The 23264-nt window shown below is 32.5% G+C and overlaps 2 protein-coding genes across 8 annotated transcripts; one reads left to right on the top strand and one right to left on the bottom strand.

The window, feature by feature from the left end:
* Positions 1–696: 696 nt before the first annotated feature.
* On the bottom strand, positions 697–18118 carry LOC106660775 (serine/threonine-protein kinase Doa). 7 transcript variants are annotated; one of them, XM_014383689.2, is made up of 12 exons: positions 17920–18118; positions 15015–15142; positions 8721–8904; positions 4926–5010; positions 3448–3514; positions 3269–3382; positions 3114–3204; positions 2887–3057; positions 1613–1742; positions 1388–1532; positions 1049–1154; positions 697–962 (listed from the first exon to the last, which is right to left on the bottom strand). In XM_014383689.2, the coding sequence occupies exons 2-12, from the start codon at positions 15140–15142 to the stop codon at positions 753–755; spliced, it is 1431 nt and encodes a 476-aa protein (XP_014239175.1). In that variant the 5' UTR covers positions 17920–18118; the 3' UTR covers positions 697–752. The 7 variants fall into 7 exon arrangements, with proteins under 7 accessions (XP_014239175.1, XP_014239174.1, XP_014239178.1 ...); XM_014383688.2 differs by having other exon boundaries at positions 8721–8916; XM_014383692.2 differs by lacking the exons at positions 15015–15142; positions 17920–18118 and adding an exon at positions 10772–10864.
* Positions 18119–19117: 999 nt separating this feature from the next.
* LOC106660943 (myb-like protein X) lies at positions 19118–22339 on the top strand. The gene is made up of 2 exons (XM_014384019.2): positions 19118–19302; positions 20882–22339. Exon 2 carries the CDS (start codon positions 20883–20885, stop codon positions 22086–22088), a length of 1206 nt encoding a protein of 401 aa, XP_014239505.1. The 5' UTR covers positions 19118–19302; position 20882; the 3' UTR covers positions 22089–22339.
* Positions 22340–23264: the final 925 nt, after the last annotated feature.

The raw sequence follows: 23264 nt of genomic DNA on the forward strand, positions 1-23264 counted from the left end.
TTGCTAGATATTAGGAATATAATTTTGTAATTTAAAATATTACACATTGTCTTCTCTAACTTTACAGAAATAAATAACGGGAGAAAATGAAATTTTTTAACAAAATAGAACAAGTATATTTTCAAAGAATGAAATTATTGGGAGGAATGAAATTGAAGAGCAAGAAAATAATAAAATCACTATTTACAATATTATGCAAAAAGTACAGAGATTTCATTCCCACGTATTTCCATTACAAAAAAAAAAATATAATAATAAATTATGACTCACTATACTCAAAAATTTGCAGCAGCATCGATCAATGTTCTATACAAATATTCCAATGTAGAAAGTAAAATCATTGTTATTAATAATAATTAAAAACGACAAAAATTATTAAGGCAGGAAAAGTATTCTTTCTCCCAGTGAAAAATTTCATTTTGGGATCATTATAACCTTTATACAATTAAAATAGCATTAAAATTTGTTTTAATATTGTGTATTTTACATTTATTCAGTGTTTTGTGTAATTATATAAAAATCTTAATCGTTCTAAGTTCTAAAAATTGCATTTTTATATACTTTCCTTATTTCATCGGTTCCCTTCAATAATGTACCCGAAAAAAGTTTTAATCTTTTTCGTCGGTGGGAAAACGATTTAAATTAAATAGAATATTTACAAAAAGTAAGTAGGAATCTCATCATGACAAGTATTGAGGTTCCTGGAGCGAAGTTTCACTAGTTGGCCAGTAGGTAACTGGCAGAAATCTGCCTCATCTGCTTAACGAATGACTCCTTGTGTCTTTGATGGAATCACGTATATCGTGCTTGTCACTGAATCTCTTATCCCGGGGAATCTTGTCAAAGAAAGGGTGCTTAAGTGCTTCGGCCAGCGTGATTCGGTCAGCTGGATCATATTCAAGCATCCGGCTGATCAAGTCAAAAAGTTGTTTGTGGTCATCATCATCACTCATCATATACCTCTAAATAATAGAAATTCGTTTTTAAAATAGTCATGTTTTTTGTTTTGTTTTTTTGTCCAAGAGAATAAAACAATAAATAGACTCACATAGAGCTGTTTACAATTATCACGAACATATCTTCCTGCCGAACTCTTTTCATCCCAGTCTAATTTACCATGATAGAAATATTTAGTTTTTGTTTTCCTAGCCATTCTAAAAAAAAAGGTATTATTGTTATTATTTATTATAAATTTAATATACTGACAAATTGATTTAGCTGAAATGTAGGGCAAAATTAGTCATCCAAAATTTGTGTCAGATTTCACCCTACTATCTCAAATGAAATATTATGTTATCAAGCAATGTAATCATTTTCTATTTTTAAAAATATTGACACAAATCTGAAAAATGTTTCAATAATATTTATTTATGATGTATTATTATACCTGTACGGGATTGTTCCCAGGATTCGTTCCATCATGGCAAGATGTTCTCTATTGTCATGTGTTTGGAACAGTGTAATTCCAAGGTATAGCTCAAACATGATGCACCCAATTGACCAAATATCACACGGCTGTGACCAACCTAACTCTTAAAGAGAATAATTGTTGATTAAAATGACATTAAGACTTCAGTACATAGCCAAATGGTTGGTAAAAGGTGATATTTACCAAGTATGACTTCAGGGGCTCTGTAATGTCTCGTCGACACTATAGTGCTATGATGTTCGTGGTCAAAGGTTGCACTGCCAAAGTCAATGAGTCGAACTTCAGAATTTTTCAACCTCCTCACATCTCTTTTCTAGAAGAGGGAAAAATTTCTTTTAAAAATATTTAATTATCTCACTCCACTTTACAACATTACAATTATTTGTGTATTTAGTGACCATTAATTAATGATTATTTGGAGATCGTGAGATGCGGTCTGGTGTGGCGTAGGTTTAGAAAAACATTTTCTTTATCATGCCAATGTTTTGATCTTTATTTAGATCATCTTCAGGGCCTGGGATATACAAACATTGTTTAAATTATACAAATACATGTAGGATGTGAAAAAATGAATTTATACAATGCTAAAAATTTTAGACTCAAAGTATTTGTACTCACTCAGTGTTTGTTTTCTGTGTAGATGTGTCATTTTTCACATCTTACATGTATTTGTATAATTTAAACAATGTTTATAAATCCCAGGCCCTGAAGATGATCTCAGTAAAGATTGAAATGTTGACATAATCATAAAATTGATTAAATATTGTTTCTAAAGTGTTTAACCTTCTGTCGGGCGCAGGTGATTTGAGTAATAAGCATGTGGCATTTCTTTTGTGTATTTTAAACCATGCGTTAAATAAATATAAAAAACAACATTATATGCTATTATTTTTTAATATACAGTTTCCACAGCATTCTACCAGTAGCAGTATCAATTGGAAACACAAGTGTGACAGTAGGTAAATTTCTTTTTCTGTGACATTAATTTTAAGTGTCCCTGGCTAAGCATAGGTTAGGAATAGTTTCTAAAATAAGTTTCCAAAAAGTTGTAAGTTTGGAACCCCAAATTATCCTACATAAAAAATATTGCTTAGCAAGAAGCACCTGCTTACAATTTTCCCCCCAACTCTGATAATTGAGTAGGAAAATCATGATCATGATGCCCCCCTTCATACTGTAGGACTTATTAAAAATGTAAAGAAAGAAAGAGGGGAGAGAGAGAGAGAGGAGAGAGAAACATTGTAAACAACATTGGATTCCGCGTTAAAAGACAAATAAAAATTAATTATCAATAAATGCCACCAAAAAATTATCAAAATCAAAATAAAATACTAAATAAATTTGTCCTTTGTATTGACTTTTTTAAGGTAATGCTGTGTGTATAAAGATGGTGTGTGTGATGAAAGTATGACAGTATTACAAGTTGCAATAGAAAAAAATCAAGCAATCCACTTTACCTTTTTTCCGTTGAAAACAACTTCATACTCTGAATCTACAAGTAAAATGTTCTCTGGTTTGAGATCAGTGTGTGTCAGTTGGTTGTCATGAAGAAATTTAACTGCGTAGCACACCTGGTATGTTATATGACGGACTTGATCTAAAGTGTACGGCTGGTAGTTGTTTTCCTTCTAAAATTAACGTTCAGAATTATCGAACGAAAAATTAATATTTGTTCAAAACTTACCAAGAAGTCAAAAACACTGAGACCAAGCATCTCAAATGCTATACAGATGTGCCCATGATAATTAAACCAATGAATCATTCGTACACACAAGCTACAAATGACGATAAGATTATAATTCATTACATGATTTATTTCACATAACATAAGAAACTCACTGTTTACTCATAGGATCTTTCTCAGCAAGTTTCTCAAGTACATTGATCTCGAGTTTTGCTGCATCTCTGTACTTTTCAACATTTTTTATAATTTTTAAAGCATAGATCTCATCTCTGGAAAAAAAAAATATATCTATACATTCATAACAGTTTCAAACATAAAAATGTTAATTTCTTACGTCTGAAGGTCTTTAACTTTGACAACTTTTCCAAACGTTCCTTCTCCTAAAGTTGCCTGGATCTTGTCTGTTAAAGGGTAAAATGAAAGAAAAAATACAACAATGAAAAATAATAAATAAGCTAATTTTCTTTCTTTTTAGAGAAGATTTACCCTAACATTTTACTTCCCCTTTCCGTCCCCTTAAATTTCATGCAGTTTTTTTTCCAATATTTTAAAGCAAAAACTTTACTATTTTTGGTTATTTAGGTTTATCTATCAGTGGATTTATTAGAGTGGTAAAATGTATATAAAAGGGAAAAATTAAATTTCAAAAAATATTTTGAATTGTAGTTTCATTAGTTCACATGATCTTGAATTTTTCCCTTCTGGACAAGTAGGTTTAATTTGTAAAGTAAACTAAATGTTTTTTCCATACTAGCCAAAGAATGCTGGTTGATACTTTTTTGGGAGGAAGGAGTGCCTGAAAAAAAATCTAGAGGCAACAATAGGAATCGAACCCATGATAGCGGGGTCTTCAAGCCGAGACTTACTCGCTAACCACTCGACTACTGTGGTCCCCAATTGCAATGCCCTATTATAAAAGAAAATATCAATATATTACACGACTGTAACTAGGCTAGCAGTAAGAAAGGAACAAGTAACAGAAAATTAACAAATGTTTCCATTTAAATTAACTGAGTGGGTTGAAAAGAAGTTAAGTACATTTTTTCAACAGATTGGTTTTGTGAAAGTGTTGAAAAATGAATTTAACAAGCCAAAATGTTATAAGATAATTTTGTATGCATGTTAGGGGCTGCGGTGGACAAGTGATAAAGGGCTCAAACTTGTACTTGCAATGCTAGAAGTTCTCGGTTTGAATTCCGGCAAAGCCCATGGCTTTTTAATTGAACATATCAAAAAATATGTACTTATAAAACTAAAAATATGTGGTTTGACATCCAATTGCAAGTTGGATGTTAAGGTCTCCTATATGAAAGGAATTGCTTTACGTAAATTATTGAAATTTAAATTTTGGAATATGATTGTACACCAAATTTTTCACCTTTTTGTTTATAAAATCCACTGTTAGGAAAGGCCGTACACAACCAAAAAAGTACTTGTCATAAAAAAAATCTATTTGTCCAAATTAATTTTTTCTGACTAATTAATTTGAACACATAGTCATTTTTTATAGTAAGAATAAAGAATATCAATTTTCATGATATTAAAAAATAAGACAAGTTTAAAATAGAAATAGAAAAGAAAAACAACAAAAAACTCATTTTGTCTATATGGAAAATAATGAAAAGATAAATTTTCTGCAAATTACATAAAATAAAAAGAATGAAATTTGTGGAGGGAGTTTGGTATCTTTTGTATAAATAATATGATTTTATAAATAAATATGTATATGTAAATTGTATACAAGAATTAACTTGCAGAACGGTGGTTTGGGTCTTTGTTAATGGTACATTACTACAATAATGGTTCACGAACATCTGCTCTGGAGTATGTCCCCATGGCGGTATATCAGGTGGCCGTCACTATCGTCTTGGATTGAAGGCGCTCTGGTAGTTGGGCTCTGTCCACCAGTCGGAGAAGGAGTTATTTCAGGACCATACAATGTCATCATAGATTCGTAGATACCGCGAGATCATCACAGTCCATGCCATCGTTTCCACCAAGGTGTGTGTGTCATCATCCGCGATTGCGCACCACCAAAGGCCACACCAACAAAACCCAGCGAGAGAGGCCGCCCAACATTCATAGACAGAGGGGAGAAAAAAAGGCATACGTTTGCCGCGTTAACAACATTTTGTTAACAAGACTACGGCTCATAAAACAATTTTTTATGCCAAAAGAAAAAATTGAATTCAAAATAAAATAAAAACTGTGAATTTTCTTTTGGGTGTCCACATCACACGCACAACACACTAGGCTCACAATGTGAAATAAAGTGGATGTAAAAAAATTAAAGGTAAATAGTAAAACAAATGAAACGTGCCATTACCACATTAGAAGCAACAAAAAATGTGAGATTGTGTGTTCCCAACATAGTTGGCCTTACACACTAACCGACACACACACACACTCACTCAACACAGAACTAAAATAGATCTCACTGCGATCAGACCGGTTTCCATGATCTCTTGGGACAAAATTATCGGCATGCATTCTTTTTTTCACCATAGCTAACAATTCTTTCTTGTAAAAGATATAACTATCTAGGAGTAATAAAAAGAAACTCAACCTTTTTATTTTAAAAATGACTTAGTATTAGCGATATTAGGAAACATCAAAACGTCCATGCAAGGAATAGAAAAAACAGCCCCAGAAAAAAATTCATTAAAAATCTCCATTCCTCATTATATAATTTATGTTCTTTAATAAATATTTTCCTGTTTTTATACAATATTTAACGAATATCATAAAACACGTTCCAATACAGTAAATATTTATTATGTTTTTAAGTAAACTATTTAAAACATATAGAATGTCAATGCTAGAACACAAGACATGACTTACATAGTTAATATGTAAATATATATGGATATGTAGAAAACTTAAGCAAAATTTACATTATTTTTACACATGTACGTACATGTTTTCGTAATTGGTATAATTGTAATTGGTATTTAAAAACAAGACTAGATATTTTCTCAATAGCAAAAATGATTAAAATAAGAAATGGTTATTAATAAATGACGGGTTTGCAAAAACATGTATGTATAGGAGGAAAGATTGATTGCAGTTAGTAGCACTATTTCAATAATTACAGCGAAATTTGAATTATGTAATTCTAATTATTTTCTTATGGTATTAGTTTGGTGGTAAAAGTTTTCAATCTAGGTTGTAGTTATGTATAAGCAAGTGCCCCCTTCCTTTTATGAAATCTTTCGAATCTATCTGAGTTTTACTTAGCTCAAATAATAAGGTATGTACATAAATATTGATTTTAACTGTTTTGATAAAATGAAGATTTTGTGGATTATATTTTAAAAAATTGTAGTTTTGAAGAGGGACTCGGAATGTGGCCCAAAATGCATTAAAGGAATTCGTTTTATGCAATTTTATTTATATACCTTTAAAAGGTGTTTAAAGAAAATTAGTGTTTTAGTTCAACAAAAACGACAGCCTAGATTGAATTATATATTTTAGAGTCAAATATTTAACTGTTTAAGTATTTTTATTAAATAATAAAAAAATAATTTATTTAATTAAATTTTAATTGAATAATTAAATTGTTTAAAATTTTAAATTGATTGTTTTTTAACAAACAATGTTTGAAAGTTTGAAAATGAATTTACGAAATGCAAGTGATTAAGCTGTCAAGAATTTATGTTTTTCTAATAACAATGAGGGATGAACTCAACAGTATAACACCCTCCCCTCACCCCTACATACATGTTAGATCTTTTATGAATTAATAAAACTGTTAAACAATTTTTAACCAGAACAAAAACGTTTTCTTGTTTAATATAAAAGCAATTAGGTAAATAATTTACGTTTATTTGGCATTAATCAATAGCCTTTACATTTAATATATCAGATAATATATTTATTTTTTAATATATTATTTAAAAAAGTATTATGTTATATAAAAGTATGTAAATATTATAGTGATAAAAAATTATCTCAACTGCTATGTTAAAATTATAAATGATTTTATAAATTTATTATTAAAAAAAATATAAAATACAAGTTTAAATTATTGCACTTAATACAACAATTACTAACAGACGAAAAAAGATATCACTTTTTGATCCTTATATGTTTAGCAGCCATAATTGACCTATTTAATTGAAATAATTAATTTTTAATCGATTTTATAATTTTTTAATAGATTGGAAAGATTATATTTATTCACAAGTTGTGCATAAATATAGGTACAAACTGTAAGGGTATGGAATTCGTTACAAGGTTCATCGGTTTATTTTCGGGATAAAGATGGGCGGGGGAGGGGGTGTTGCCCAATTTTTTTCTGAGACTTTTCCCAAAATTAAACACAAAGCGAGATACTTAAAGCGACTTACGGCTACGCGTGGATTCAAAAAAGACGAGTATTTTTGCTGGCACTTTTCTAAAACGGTGACATGTTGTTGTTGTTGCTGTTGTTGTTGCTGAGGCTGTTGATGATTTGTCGTATTACCGTCGTCAACAGTGCAGTATTTCAATATGAGTGACTGGATTTCTTTTCGTTTCGCGGCCCGTTCGGACATTTGTCCTTCGTCTGTCTGGATATCGACGACGACGTCGTTTTGACGTAAACGCCGTCTCCTGAAGGGAGTCTTTTCGCGTTGTCCCGGGGGCGACTGGGTCTGCAAAGTGGAGACATATGGGTACGCTTTTTCTGCCAAGACTACCGTCGTTGCGCTCCTCGCTAGTTTTTCTTCTTTCGGCAAATTGGACGTGGCACTTTTTCTCCTCGTGGCGTCTTCGGCAGCTCTTCTACGCCTCCTTTCCTCTCTCAGGGGGCTGTGATTCTTCTCTTTTTTCACACTGGTCAGTCTGTAGACGCTATCGGTCATCCAACGCTTGGAATAGTCGTCGTCGTTTGTGTGCTTCCTCCTGCCGGCCAGAGACGAGTTCGTAGTACTTCTCGCGAGTGATCCGTTGTAGTTAGACCGCATGCTCCTGGAAGTGGAGGTGGTGGTGGAGGTGGAAGGTTCGTCTTCCGGAGGTAGGGGTGCCGTCGGTTTACGCATAGATAGGGGCGTCTCGTCTTCCGCTTTGTTCCTCGATCTATGGAGGGTGTCGGCACTCGCGGACGGCCCTCGGACCCGTGAGGCGATCCTCTGTATCAGGTTGGAACACGAATCGGTGAAAAGCTGAGCGACACTAACCGTCGACGATCTCGAGTATCTAGAAGACCTTCCCTCGTTTCTGGATCCCATCCCTCGGCTCTCATTCTATCGCCTGCACCTTCCTTCCCTCAAAAACACGACGGCACTGCCAACTCGCTCCCTTATCTATTAATAAAACAAACTCAGGGCGAGTGTCCAACAGTTACGCCAAACTACCATTTATATTGCCTCCGATTTAACCGTCTCTTTCTTTCAAACAAGGGCGGCGGATAATGGAGCTGTTTTTATATTCCTAGATGAGACTTCCGTGATACAAGGGGAAAAGGGGGAGAGATGAGATAAAACAATTCCTTTCGCTTGTTAATAATGTGTTGAGTGAGTTGACCGTGTGGTATTTGGCACAAATCGGGAGAAAAAAAAAGAAATCCTCTTAGCAATGACGTGTCTCATATAAGGTTACCTAAGAATTTGATTCAAGTTAACTCACCTCAGGGCGATTGGGGCTCGAAAAGTCCTCCTCGTAGGACCTGCGCCTGGAAGACCGGTGCTTAGACGACCTGTGTCTCCTATGCCGTCTACGCGATGTTGGCGATCTCCTATGGCTCCTTTTATACCGCCGTTCTGCAGAAGTGCCTCTCTCGTGCAAACGAGAACGCTCGGCCCGCTCCGTGCTGCAACAGAGACTGTCTTCCGGAATAACTGCCGTTTCTCAATTCAACCGATTGCTGGGAAAACGAAAATCAACCGACTTCGGTGGAAAATCCCCTTTTAAACCATCAGTAAAACCGACCGATCGTCCTTCCATTCTGCGACGAAAAACAATCTCCGATTCCCCCCTTCTATGTTCTATCTAATCATAAAATACTTTTTTTTATATTATCATTGTCGGACATAAAAAACTGACTATACAGTTCTGATAGTCAACTAATAGATAAGTCAACGCTTAAATATCTACATTTTTATTATCATTATTGTTTTATATATTCAATATAAATTATACTACTGTAAAAATTACAATAAAACATATATTAAAAGATATAACCGTAAATTTTGACTTGCTTCTACAGTGCTTGTCCGCATCAACGCAATAGAGAACATACACATTAAATTAAGATTGTATAGTCAACGAACATACACAGATACATTTAAATTTAATTAGATATCTATGATTATTTAGAGATCGTGAGATACGGTCTGGTGTGATGTAGGTTTATTAAGTTTTTCAATTAATTAATCTTTTTATGTAAGGTCTTGGTTGAATTGAAAAAGCTTGTGTCACGAGCCGAAGGCTCATGGGTTCGAATCCCGCTCGTGACACTAGGTTTTCATTTCAACCAAGACCTTACATAAAAATATTAATTAATTGAAAGAAGTAATTTGGTCAGTCAGACCACTAAATATAATGGATTACAATTTTTGCAGACCAGCTCAAGCAAAAATCAATCAAGCAAAACTATATTTCTTAAAATTTAAAATAAACTGTTAACAGTGGGCCGATAAATGAACTTTCCTTGAATATTACTTATCTAGAGAACATCAACACAACCATCATAATTCACAGAAATGCTCAATTTATAATATAGTAAAAATAATTTGTCAACCCAATGAAAATAAATATCAGTAAAGTGTCTGACGAGATTCTCTATACAATTTATTAGCGCGTTCTTTTGTGTCCAAAAATCGTGGAAAGACAAAAAATAAATATTTGACTACATTCCACAACGTCATTCAGACAATCCTAAATCAAACAAACAAAAATTTTCTCGGATACAATGAATGTTCAACAGTACTTTCGGTTTGAATGAAAAATCCGTCCGCCAGAGGCCAGAAAATAAAATTCTTTCACTCCCCCGAAAAGCAAACAAAAAATCAAATAAAATACGCAGAATTATATTGAAAATTTTCTACGTTGTCGTAAATGAACTGATGCTCAAAAAGGTTTTGTACTGGAGGTTTTCTTGTTGTGTCTGATACAGTCAACCCACTTACCGTATAAGGGATAAAGCGTTGCCGTTTAAAAAGCGACCTTGTCGAGGTTGAAAATTATCAACGTCTTCGTATTTGACCACAATTAACAATCGTTACATACGTATGTACGTATTTTAAATCAAAGCCTACCAAAAAACAAAATATAATTAGTGTACAACTGTTAGACTTTAATACACAGTCGACAAAACATAATAATTATTGTTATACATTTTTTCTGTTGTTACATTGTAACAAAGGCCAAAATGTGCAAATGGAATCTTACAATTTTTTTTTTTTAATTAAAAATTTAAAATGATAAAACTTCGCTACTAATATAGTGAAAAGAAAGGCACTAAAGCTTAAAACTTAATACCTCTTAAGGTAACAAAAAGTACGAGTAAATAAGCACGCTGTACGGGATAAGATTATCAGGATACATAACTGCATTCGAACATATGTACATGCTAGCGAACTCAGTCATACATGAGCGCTTTTACTTGGAAATCACTGAGAACGAAGCTCCGATTTAATTCAATTTTAATTGTAAAAATTAAATAAAAAATTACTAACTCGGGGGGCATTTTTGTTCATTTGGAGGCAAACGTTAACGGTACGGCGGGCAATCGGGGGCTCCTGCTCAAAGAACGAATACTTGCCAACTAACAGCAGAAAACCTGTTGCTCCCCCACCTATAAGCTATCAATACTGCCTACTTTTGAACCGCAATCAGGTTCAAGCAGCAACGGAATCGCAGTAACAGTCAGTACCAGTCTCCAAAAAATTCAATCTACTTCCAATAGCTATTTTCGTATTCATTCAACCCGATTAAGGTAATATGTGAATCAGTGGCCCCTTAAGATTATTTTGTTCGAACTAAAGCGAACAAGTATTCGCGTTAATTGATCCAATCTCAATTGGAACAAAAGCTGTTTTCAAATATTTGATAATCACAGTTTTACACCACAAAGAGAAAAGCAAAAGCTAACTATACCTAAAAATACTAAACGTTAGTTTTTCCTATCTGTTTTGATGGCAATAGGAAGAAAATTCAGATGAAGAATTTGCGCCGTAAAGGTCTTTAAACTTGAGAAGTTAAGTCTGTAAACAAGTTCCACCCTTTGCCAACTGCTACATTTAGAACTGTATCATAGAACCATTTATTTTTAATGAACTGGGATTTACTAATTTTGACCGTTCAAGAGCATTCCTGTGAATTGTCCAAATTCGCAATTTTAAAAATAGATTTTTTTGTCTACTTTATTAAATTATATTTTATGAATTTTAAAACCAAATTAGCCGCATTTAATGATACAGGATCTTTTACAAAATTGATCTTATATTTGTGAAATATTTTTAAAAAAACTAGAATATGCCAATTTTTAAGATATTTCCTGTATTATTTTATAAAAATGGCACTTTTTTAAAAGAATAGAGTACTTCGTAACCGTTTTAAACATTTGGGCTATATTAAATCATAAATAAAACGCATTAAAAATAAAAATCAATAAAAAAATGCAATATGACACGTAACGGACCTCTCATCCTAACCGTGTTACACGAAACTGAGATGTTCTAGGAAGAAAACGGGCAGAAAACCAGATTAGATACAATCATATTGTACCAAATCCAATGTAAACAAATAAAAAATTCCACTTAACATCGAGATTGGACGAAAGCGGCTTCATTTCTGTTTTAATAGATTTCTTAGATGTAAATAAGGAAACCCTGGCAACTAAGTGAATGTTTGTTTTTTTGTTAATGGTAATTATGAATAAATAAATTCGAGTAACAAAATGGAAATAGATGAGATCACTATTTTCTAATGAATGTTATCATCTGAGAGTGAATGTGTGTGTGATATTTTGAAATGTGAGCCTAGAGTGATTTTGGGTCCGCGCTTGTGATGAAGACACGACCTCGCCAGATTTACAGAACTTTTGTCGGCGAGGATTTTTGTGATGGGCTTCGCTTACATTTTGTAGTATCATGTGCGATGCGCTCGGCGTCGGGAGCTGCTGAGTCGGAGGACGGTCATCCCTGACCATCCTGGGATCCGTGAGGGCCTTCTTGACAGCATCGAGAGGTGGTCCCAGGTGGTTGGACAAAGCTGAAGGCGTGTGAGAGTTATTATTGCCGCCATTTGATGCCGGTTGATTGTTTTTTTCCATAAAACGGAGGATTTAGTGCTATGTGTGGTCAATTATCCGAAAGGGCCGAATGAGTTGAATTGAATTTCGTAGTTTATTTTTCTAAAAATTGCCAAAATTGAATATTTTCTATTCAACTTGCCTAGCTACAGTCACCATGGAAATTTACGCGTTTAAACTTTCTCTTTACGTTTTCCCAGAAAATGCGTAATTGAAAGAAATTCCGATGAAGAATAAATAATAAACCACACTAAAAATAGAAGACGATCCCCTTGCCAGAAGCCTTGCCACCACTCTTACATTCATCTAAGACACAACTGAAAACGTAGCTTCGGTAAGGTTTGTAAATCGGACCGAAATTAATGTTAACACTCTCCTCTTCGGTGTTGATAATTAATCAGCAAGCTTTAAATCCCAGTTCCTACATCTACTATTTCCCCTTTAAAATATTAATACAAAGATTAAAAAAAAATCTAGTTCCTCGTAACAGCTTCAGGATGTTCACACAATCTCTTTTAATCAGCCTCCTTTAAATTTCTGGTCTACTACACTAGACTGGATATTCCCAGAGTTTGGGCGCAAATATACATTTTTCTCATTGAATTTGTACATGCAACCAATTAGATATTGGATTTTCTTTGATCTATCAAAACGTTAGTTGAACAGCCTGGTATAAACTGAAGTAAATTTGGAAGATTAGGAACGCTGTTGCCTTACAAGATTACATGAAACAAAAAATAAAATGCTGCGTACCAGGATACTTTCAACCTTAATAGTAATCCATTTATGTTCAGTGGTCTAATTGACCAAATTACTTATTTCAATTAATTATTCTTTTTATGTTAGGTCTTGGTTGAGATGAAAAAGTTAGTGTCACGAGCGGGGTTCAAGCCCACCGAACCAGCCGAAGGTCGTGTGTTCGAATCCCGCTGCTCGTGGCACTAACTTTTTCATCTCAACCAAGAACTTACTTAATAGGTAAATCTCCCAAATCTATAATTGTCTCACGTTTTACTTAAAGATCATTATCCCGAATGAAAATCTTTATATCTATTTTATAGTCACTATTCAAACACTAGGAAACAAAATTTGATCTACGATCAAAACCAAATAAACACGGAACAAACCCAAATATCAAATATTTAAAAAAATAAATTAATAAATAAATAAGTAAAATTGCTATCATATACTTAAAAAATCAGTTTTAGGGAATCTTCCATTCTGGCATTCAAAGGTAACATTAACAATAAAACAATTATTAGTAGTGTCAAACCCTGCAACTTTCCAAGTGATTTAACTTAGGAAAGAGCATTAGTGACTTAACAACTTATAATAGTTGATTAGACTTCAATATTGATTGCATTGATTGTAATGATGTGTGAATGTATGCTGATAGTAATGTACTTGGTTGAGAGAGAGTTTAAGAGTTTGGTATTATAACCACATTGAAAGTGGTTAAAATGTTCAGAATGTTATCATAGGTATCATCCTAACTTCTAGGTACGTCATACAATATGACTGGATGATTGAATGAATGTTTGTATTATATTTATGTAGTACCGTGAGGGAGATGTTACTAGAACATCAATCAATCATTGATTTTGTATAGAATTTGATGGAGGAATATCAACAACCCAGCACCCATCCACTAGTGTTAACATGGGCACTAGAATTTAAGAATCTTTTCTCCATTTTCTTTCCCTTCCAGTGTAAGAAATAAAGTTGAAAATCAATATCAGAAATGATATATTGAAGCAACCAAGAAGGTGGTACTAAATTCAGTCATATCGGATTATTGAATGGGAATGCCTCATGAATTCTTGACTTCACTGTTTTTTGTGTTTTTCTACAACAATGTGTGGAAAATGTATGCATGGATAACATTATAGTTATGCCAACAACAAAAACTCAGTGAGCAAGGACAAGAATGAGAACTTATTCTGGAATGCTGAAATCTAGTACACATACAACAATCTTAAAAATCGCAGTGATAAATCAAAATCCAATGATTACTAAAATGTATTTTAAGTAATGTAAAATAAATCACCACTAAAAAAGCAGTATATAGTTTCATTCAATATCCGTGATTTAAATTGAAAAGAATTATACTCGGCTTAAGATAAAATACATATCTTCTCATTTATCAATGTTCTTATCATCTTGAAAATAATAAAATCGTTGATGCACCTAATTTGTAACAATTTCAGTTAAAATTCTAGTTTAACTGGTAGCACAAGCACTTAATTTTTTCATTTAAATTAAGTATAATAATTGTTAAACTTAAATCAGTTAAAAATTTATTTATTCAGATTTCTCTTACGCAATTTGATCAAAGCACAATTTGTGAATTTGAAATATACAATAAAAGAAACATCATGTAAACTATCATCATGTGAATTATTTTTTATAATTATACATTATGTAACAGTTATTTATTAACTGTTATTAACATAATCTATAATGTATTAAATTTAACTACACTTTCTTTTATTAAGGTTCCTCCCTTGTTTGTGTTATATCAGTTTAGAAATTTAAATACTATATCGACTATTAACGGTTAACACAAAACTTCTAAATATATATACATCACAAATACTAGATTAAAAAAAATAATGAATGCTAAAATAGATAATTTGTTAAGAATGTAAAAAAAAAATACAACCTACCTAAATGAGTTTTTGTAGTAGTCCATCTCATAAGAAGAATCCCTATACCTCCGCTTCTGGTTGTAATGCGGTGATCGAGATCTGCTTAGAGATCTCGATATACTCCTGTGCCTTCTTCCTCGCGGCATCTAAACAAGCAAGAAACAAAGTGTTTTAATATAAATTAAGGAATAAATACATTTGTTATATAATGGTTTTATTTTCTTAGTATAATTCTAATCAATCACACATTACTTTTTCATATATCATGGATAATAATAATAAATGATTATTTCGCCATGATGGAAAATGTGTTACCCTTCCATGACAGCCTGCTTTCCATAAGTACAAATACTTCCACTTATTACTAATGAATACAATAAACAAAAAAACTTTTTTTTTTATTCAGTCGAATAATACATATAAATACATAAAAAATAGCACATAACTAAAAAAGTAATTTGTTATTTTTCCACTATAGCCTGCTAAATAAATACTTGTATTGTATAAAAGGAATTGTAAAATTAACAGTCTTTTTATGATAATAAAACTAAATAAATAAAAAATAATATTAATTTAGAAAAAATGATAAACTGAATCCCTTGAGTCAAGAATGTATGAATCAATTTTATATGACTGACTGCAAATTTGAAATTACAGATATTAATTCTATTTTTATAAATATATTATATCATGTTATAAGAAAAATTGTAGTATAAATAGAACTAACAAAACTAAAAATAAAACTACAATTTTTCTTATAACATGATATAATATATTTATAAAAATAGAATTAATATCTGTAATTTCAAATTTGCAGTCAGTTATATAAAATTGATTCATACATTCTTGACTCAAGGGATTAAGTTTCTCATTTTTTTCTAAGTTAATATTATTTTTTACTTGTTTTATTATCATAAAAAGACAATGTTAATTTTACAATTCCTTTTATACACTACAAGTATTTTTATTTATGGAAAGCAGGCTATAATGGAAAAATAACAAATTACTTTTTTAATTATGTACTATTTTTTATGTAATTATATATTATTTTTTGGTAAATCATGGCATCAGATGAATGTTGTGTGATATAAGTTTACTCATTTATGTAATAATTTATATTTAAACATATGAAGGCATTTACATTTTAAAAATAACTGTTTTAAATTTAAAACATTAAATTCCTTGTACAGCAATTTTGTATCGTACTTTCGTGGTTTATTTAAAATTATTTTTATCAGAGAATATTCAGTGACTTTTAGGGCACGAATTACTTTCTTGCTAGTTTCTCCCCACACCCTAATCCCATAACGTAATATAGATTGTCTTAAAGGGAAATAAACTGATTTTAGATAAGAAAATGCTTTAAACTTGTAAAGTAAGTTTTCTGATTCTCTTCACCAATGTTTCGATCTGAAAATTAAAATTGAAATGTTGATCCAGTAACACACCTAAAACTACTTACAAAAGGAGCAAGTGTGCAGGAGCAATTTAAAATGTTTCTGCACGAATATAAAATAATTTAATGTTTGAACCTGGTATGTTTTTTGTTTTATATATATATATATATATTTGTTTTATATATTATATATAAAGGGATATAAGGGTTACTTTGAATCAACGATCATGGATAAGAACAAGGCTTGAAAATTGTTTAATTTACATGATTAATGTTTCATGTATAAACTGGGCTGTTTGAAAATTGATCTTGATTCTTAAATAACAGATGTAACTAGGTAGATAATAATGTAAATAAAGTAATAAAACTGGCAATTTAAACAGAAAAATACTATTTCAATGAGCGCCTATTTTGCTTGCGTTTGTGACTCAGGATCAGACTGTAGAAAGCAGAATTGCACAAATTAAGAAATTATTTTTATTATTTTTTTTTAGACGAAACATTGAACACGGTGAATAAAATAAACCCACATGTATGAAGGTGATTGACTGTAACTGAAACAAAATTAAAATTTAAAAAACTAGTGATGGCAACGGATTCATCCTCCAACTTAGTAAATCATGAAAATTGACTGTTTATTTCGACTATGGACTAATATTAACGTTTAATATATTAAAAGCAAAATATTAAATGTACAAATAAATAATGGAAAAAGGAGGATTTACGATTTTGAGTAAAGTACGGCGAGAAGGAGGGAAAAGTGAGGCGATACCAGAAAATAAAATTTTGTTATATTTTTCTCCCCCAGCTGCGAATTCCTTATCACTTTATACCTTAAAAAGTACTATTTTTTTTATTCGAACGTCACTAAAAGCTAATCTGTACAGTCTCAGTAAAGTTGATTGTGATCAACCCAATTTCCCATCGGTTACAAGGTTTCCCGTTTCAGACTACTTTCCACACACAATATTTGGGAAAATCAATATTTAACAGAAACGCCCTTTCAAATGCCAAGAAAATGAAATAAATTTAAGGCCGTTAAAATATCGTTCGACTAAATCCAAAAAGAATAAATACCGACCATCATATTCCAGATATACGTCAGAAACGGGATCAGCATACCATGTTCAGTTTAACGGCGTTATGCATCCATACGTTGGACGAAAATGACAAATTAAATTCGTAAGGAATATCGAAATCGTAGGGTGAGGGTGAAACAACCCAACATATATAAACAAGAAAAAAGAAAACTGATGGGGTAGAGAAAAAAAACGGTTGAAATTAACATCGGCCAGAGTTCGTGGATAGGACGAGAATGGCTGTCAATAGTCGTTAAATCCGTCGTTTTTTTTTTGTTTTTTTTTAAGCAATAGTTTTAATTACTGTTTAAAAGTGGATCTGTGGGTGAAATCGTGGGTCGGCCATTTTTCCCGGTTGAACGCACGTCTAGTTGCAGTTGACGGAAGTATCGAGGGGTCGAAAGTGAGGCAGGTAAAACAAACGGGCCATCGACGTTCGGCTACTTACGTTTGTTGATCTGATCTTGTTAAGGAACTCCTCGAAATAATCCAGAGTTGATGAAGTTGACGACGTTGAGATATCCGAGATGCCCGATTTACATCGAAACCGACGGATTCACAGAGCCGTCCCTCCAAAAGGAAAAACAGTCAAAAAGCGAAATACGACGTCGGGCGAGAAGCGAACTCCGTCTAACCGTTACTCCGCCAGGGGGATTTTCAGCGCCACTGGACGCCATGCCACAGCCTCTTCGATCCAATACGTCGTCGTCAATCCACCCGCCTCCCTCAACAAAAAAAGTCTTTTTCAACGAATACAGACTTATTTCCAATTTTCCACTCGCCATTCTAGCTTTTTTCACATTTCAATTTATTTTCAAAAATCTAAACTTAACTTGTACTTTCTATCAGACCAAAACATGTCGACAAAAACAATAAATGACGTATTTTTTCCTACGAGATTATCTCGTTCGTTATATCGGTTATTTGAACCCCCGTGGTGCCACAGGGGTCTGTGCTGGGACCTATTCTTGTCCTTGTTTATGTTAAAGACATATTATTACATCAGAGCTTAAGTGGTTTCCAGCTTTTGATGATGACATCTCTGCCGAATATTCGGGTAATTATTCGGCGGACATAGAAGAAGGGATAAATCATGATATTTGTTTATTTTTTACTTATTTATTTAACGGACAGCCACGCCATTTTTTGTATGTACAAAAATAGAAACAACTATTTACAAACTAAGCAAAAATATACAATTTTTTTTCTTTTTTCCACATTCTACATGTATTTGTTAAATTTAAACAATGTTTGTAAATCCCAGGCCCTGAAGATGATCTCAATAAAGATCGAAACGTTGGTTCGACTGCAACTAAGAATATGTGAAATATATAAAACATACAATGACGGGAATATAAGGGAACGTAGTGAGTATACTTATAATTAATCATAAAATAATATAGTTAACATAACATATAATATACACATAATTGAGCTGTTCTATATATTCTATTATATACTATAAATGTTTTTGAGTACATCGAGATCAATTTTAAGCAGTAAAAGGAATGTACATATGTTTCTATATACCTATGTACATAACTAATAAGTATATACGTTGTGGCTCTTAACGAAGTATACATATCGATACTTTAGCGGTACAAACATCGATGGTTTAATCAACTGAGAACTAATGTTCATTTTTATTTATACTTCGAGCCAGGAGGTTTGTTAACTGCTTACTGCCATACTGCGTTGTATGCACACGTGATGACATGACAGTTGTATTTAACTCAAATGAAATTTAAGTTCTGATACAAACCAATTTGATCGAATTAAAGAAATTTGGGCGCATTTAATATTTTTGACAGATCTTGGCTAATTTCTATAGGTAAGCATGTTGCATTATAGTTATGTACTTTAGCTTGGTCGTTTTCAATTATTTTTTCCTCCTGTGACTCTCATATGCGTTACTCCTTTTCGCCATCATCAGTGGTCAGTTTGAGAGTAATTATGTACTCTATAACTACTGATTATTTGGAAATCGCGAGATGCGGTCTGTTGTGACGTAGGTTTCAGAAAAACATTTTCTTTATCGTGCCAACGTTTCGATCTTTATTGAGATCATCTTCAGGGCTCAATAAAGATCGAAACGTTGGCACGATAAAGAAAATGTTTTTCTTAAACACTACGTCACACCAGACCGTATCTCACGATTTCCGAATAATCATAGACTAATGGTCACTAATCACTACATATTTATAACTATGTCATATCCCCTTTACCCTCCAAATTTTCATTTATGAATAAAGAAAGAGTCCGCTTTCAATTGAGTTTTCTAATAAACAATTACTGATTACTGATTTTGTACATACATGTAGTGTTGTAATTTACAATAAATCATAATCGGAATCAACCCCAGACATTGGCAGTCCGGGGTCAGATCTTGATATTATCCGTCCAGCCACTGAGGTCGGACTCCGGATGCTATTAACAGCTAGGCCAATTCACCACCCAACGTATGCAGTTTCTAGATCCAAACCCATTCACTCAATTAGGGTGGTGGAGTTCAACGTACCTAATTGAGGGTACTCAATATTCCTCTATCGACCCACTCACATTACACTTTCATGCCAATAAATTCATTCACTCTCAGCACATATTAGGGACACAAAACTATCAGTACAATAAAACAACCCCATTTTCTCAAAAAATGGGAACAGGGGAGCCGATATTTGCTGCCATGCTCAAGCACAATCCTCATATTTGTTGGCAATCCTACACTCTAAATGGAGCAAAGGAACTACACCCTTCAATTAGATGAGACACATCGAGCAAACTTTCTCTGCATGCTGGACACATACCACATTGGCCCAAAAATAAGTCTCTGTGTGTCAACTTTGTGTGGCCTATTCTTAATGTAATAAACAATGATTATTTGGAGATCATGAGCTGCGGACCTACATCACAGAAGACCACATCTTGTGATCTCCAAATAATCATTAATCAACGATCACTAAATACTACACATAATAAGCATGGTTCATCTTATCGGGTTGATTATTTAAAATACATTTGTTTTTAAGTTTATTATTAGTTACTTATTTTATTTATTTATTTTAATGAGGTTCGCATCAGATGTCATATCTACCGTAGGGGTGTTGGTGTTTAAAAAAAAAATTGTATTAGGGCCGTTAAATTCAAACCCAGGACCTTTTCCTTATAGTTATGAGCACTGTGTCAATGCCTTAACCGTTGCGGCCACCATTGCCCCTATATTATTTATTAACAATTTAAGTTAAATTATCTACCAATATCTATGTTAATTTTAATCAAAGAGAAAATTTAAAAACAATTCTGAAGTAAAGGAATGTAAACGGCATAAATGACTCATTTATTTTATTTTAAGCTTATAATATAAATACTTAACTTAAATATTACAATCCATGCAATTTTTCTTTTTGTTTTAGAATGACTAGATTTGCAAGAGTGCAAGGTGTCGGCAAACCTTCGTTCAACAAAGTAGCCGAGGATTCGACTCCGTGGGAAGTGTTGAAGCAACCCATAGAGGAATGTTCGGATGAGGAGGAAGAAAGTAGGGACGAGAACCAGATTGAAACTAAAGTAGAGAATGCAGAAGAAACTATTCCTACTCCTGTTAATACCGTGTGGTGTGAGTTTGAAGAAAATCTTTCACTAAAAATGAAAGAGAGAGAGCGTATAAATGATAATTCAAACAAAGAGCAAGGTAAAAAGAAACAAAACAAAGCTCATGAGGACTTTGGGGATGGTATGAATTTGCAAAAAGAAAACCATAATCTTAGTGTAAATGATACAGAGGATACAGAGATTGATGATATAAAACAAAAAGAAAAAAAGAAAAAATTGTCTAAAATGGAAATTGATATTCACAAAGATACAGAAGAAGAAGGAAATGCTGCAGAAGAGCAGCAAAATGAACACACAGATGGAATGACACAATGTGACAATACAGAAGACAAATGTAAATCGTACAAAAGAAGAAAGCCAGATGAGGGTAATAAGACTGTGCTTGTCGATGGACAAGAAATTAAAATAGTAAGATTCGGTGGGTTCTATGTGAAAGAGGATGATGCAAACAGGCTAAAGGAAATGAAGAAAGAACTTCAAAACAAAAATTTACCAATGTCAAAGATACAATTTTTAATAAAAAAGGAAAGGCAAAAAGCTGAGAGGTCTTTGGCAAAAATGAAGAAGAAGTTGTGCTTCAATTGTCGCAAATATGGCCACAATTTATCCTCTTGTCCCACTCTCACATCCAGTGGGATATGTTACAAGTGTGGATCAACAGAACACTCGATGTTCCAGTGCAAGGCGCCCTGGGATGAACTCAAATTTGCTTCCTGCTTTATCTGCAAAGAGCAAGGCCATCTATCTAAGAACTGTCCAGATAATCCACGTGGCCTCTACCCGAATGGTGGTGGATGTAGGCTCTGTGGGGATGTGACCCATCTTAAACAGGACTGCCCTAAAAGCCTACAGAAAAATAGGAAATTTAATAAAGTTGTGTCTGTCGACACTTTAAAAAAAGGAAAGTTTAGTGTGGATGAAGATTATCAAGAAAATGCAAACCACACAAAATTTCATTCAAAAAATAATTATAGCCAGCCTAAACCTAAGAAAATTATCTTTAAATAATAATTTTGCAAGTATTTACATAATTTCACTGTTTTAATTTTTATACATATGTATTATAAATTTTATAATTTTTTTCTCATACCGATTAAAATATTTTTTGGAAATGTGGACAAGCACACTTTGAGCATATGTATATATTAATATATTAGAACTATTAAACAAAAAATGTGTCATCCTTCACTGAACAATATGTACCAATTTTTAGTACCATTAAATAAAAAAAGATATAAAACAAATTAAGATTAAATAAATCAGAATTGTATTATTTATTTAAATCATTTGTAGAAGACAAATTGAATGAATGGTTGTGTTTATTTACAAAAATTGAAAAATAAAACAGTACATAGCATATAACCACATATATTGTACGGATTATTCCTGCATGTGTTGACCAGTGAAAAACAATAAACAAAAACCTAGAAAAAGAAAACAGTATTATATACTTATTTATTGTGAATATAGAGGCAACACAATAATATTAAGTACGGGGTTAGTACATTAAAATAAATTAAAAAGTCCAATTTAAAAATAAAATTCATCTATCAAAAATTTGCAGTATTTGACTGCATGGGATGTACAGCTGTAAAGGGCTTACCAATTTCTTCCATTTAGCACATCAATAAATTCATACCTTCTCAATTTTATTTTATTGAGGTACATAACTTTGAATTGTGCGAGAATTGGACAGTCAGCAATGAACTGAAACATTTCATTACATAAAGAGCATCGCCAACTTCTGGCTGATCGGCTAACAAGAAAATTCAGATTTAGTAAGCCCCCCTCTACTTTTTATGAACTTTTGTATAAGATTAAGATAATTAGTTTCAGCTTGTTCTCTAAATTCGGGTCAAAAGGTTTTTACCATTCCCGAAATTGTGTGCTATGGCAAAAATTTTGAATGCATATTATTTTTTATTTTTAACAAAAGTTATTCAATTGATCCCCCACTCAAATTATGTCTTGCACAGCTCACATAAATCCTTATACCAGTATAAGTTTCTTATTTCTTTTGCTGGGATTCTTGGCAAACAGGACTCTTCAAGTGTTAGTACTTTTTTTAATGTACTCAGGATGTAAAGTGGTTCAAATCGAATCCAGTCTCAAGGTAAACAAGTAGTTAGAGTGAAAAATTTATTTATATAAAACAAAAAAATTAACTTTTCAAATTCTTGCAAT

The sequence above is a fragment of the Cimex lectularius genome, unplaced genomic scaffold, assembly GCF_000648675.2.
Source record: "Cimex lectularius strain Harlan isolate CLEC.00 unplaced genomic scaffold, Clec_2.1 scaffold24, whole genome shotgun sequence".
Lineage (NCBI taxonomy): Eukaryota > Metazoa > Arthropoda > Insecta > Hemiptera > Cimicidae > Cimex > Cimex lectularius.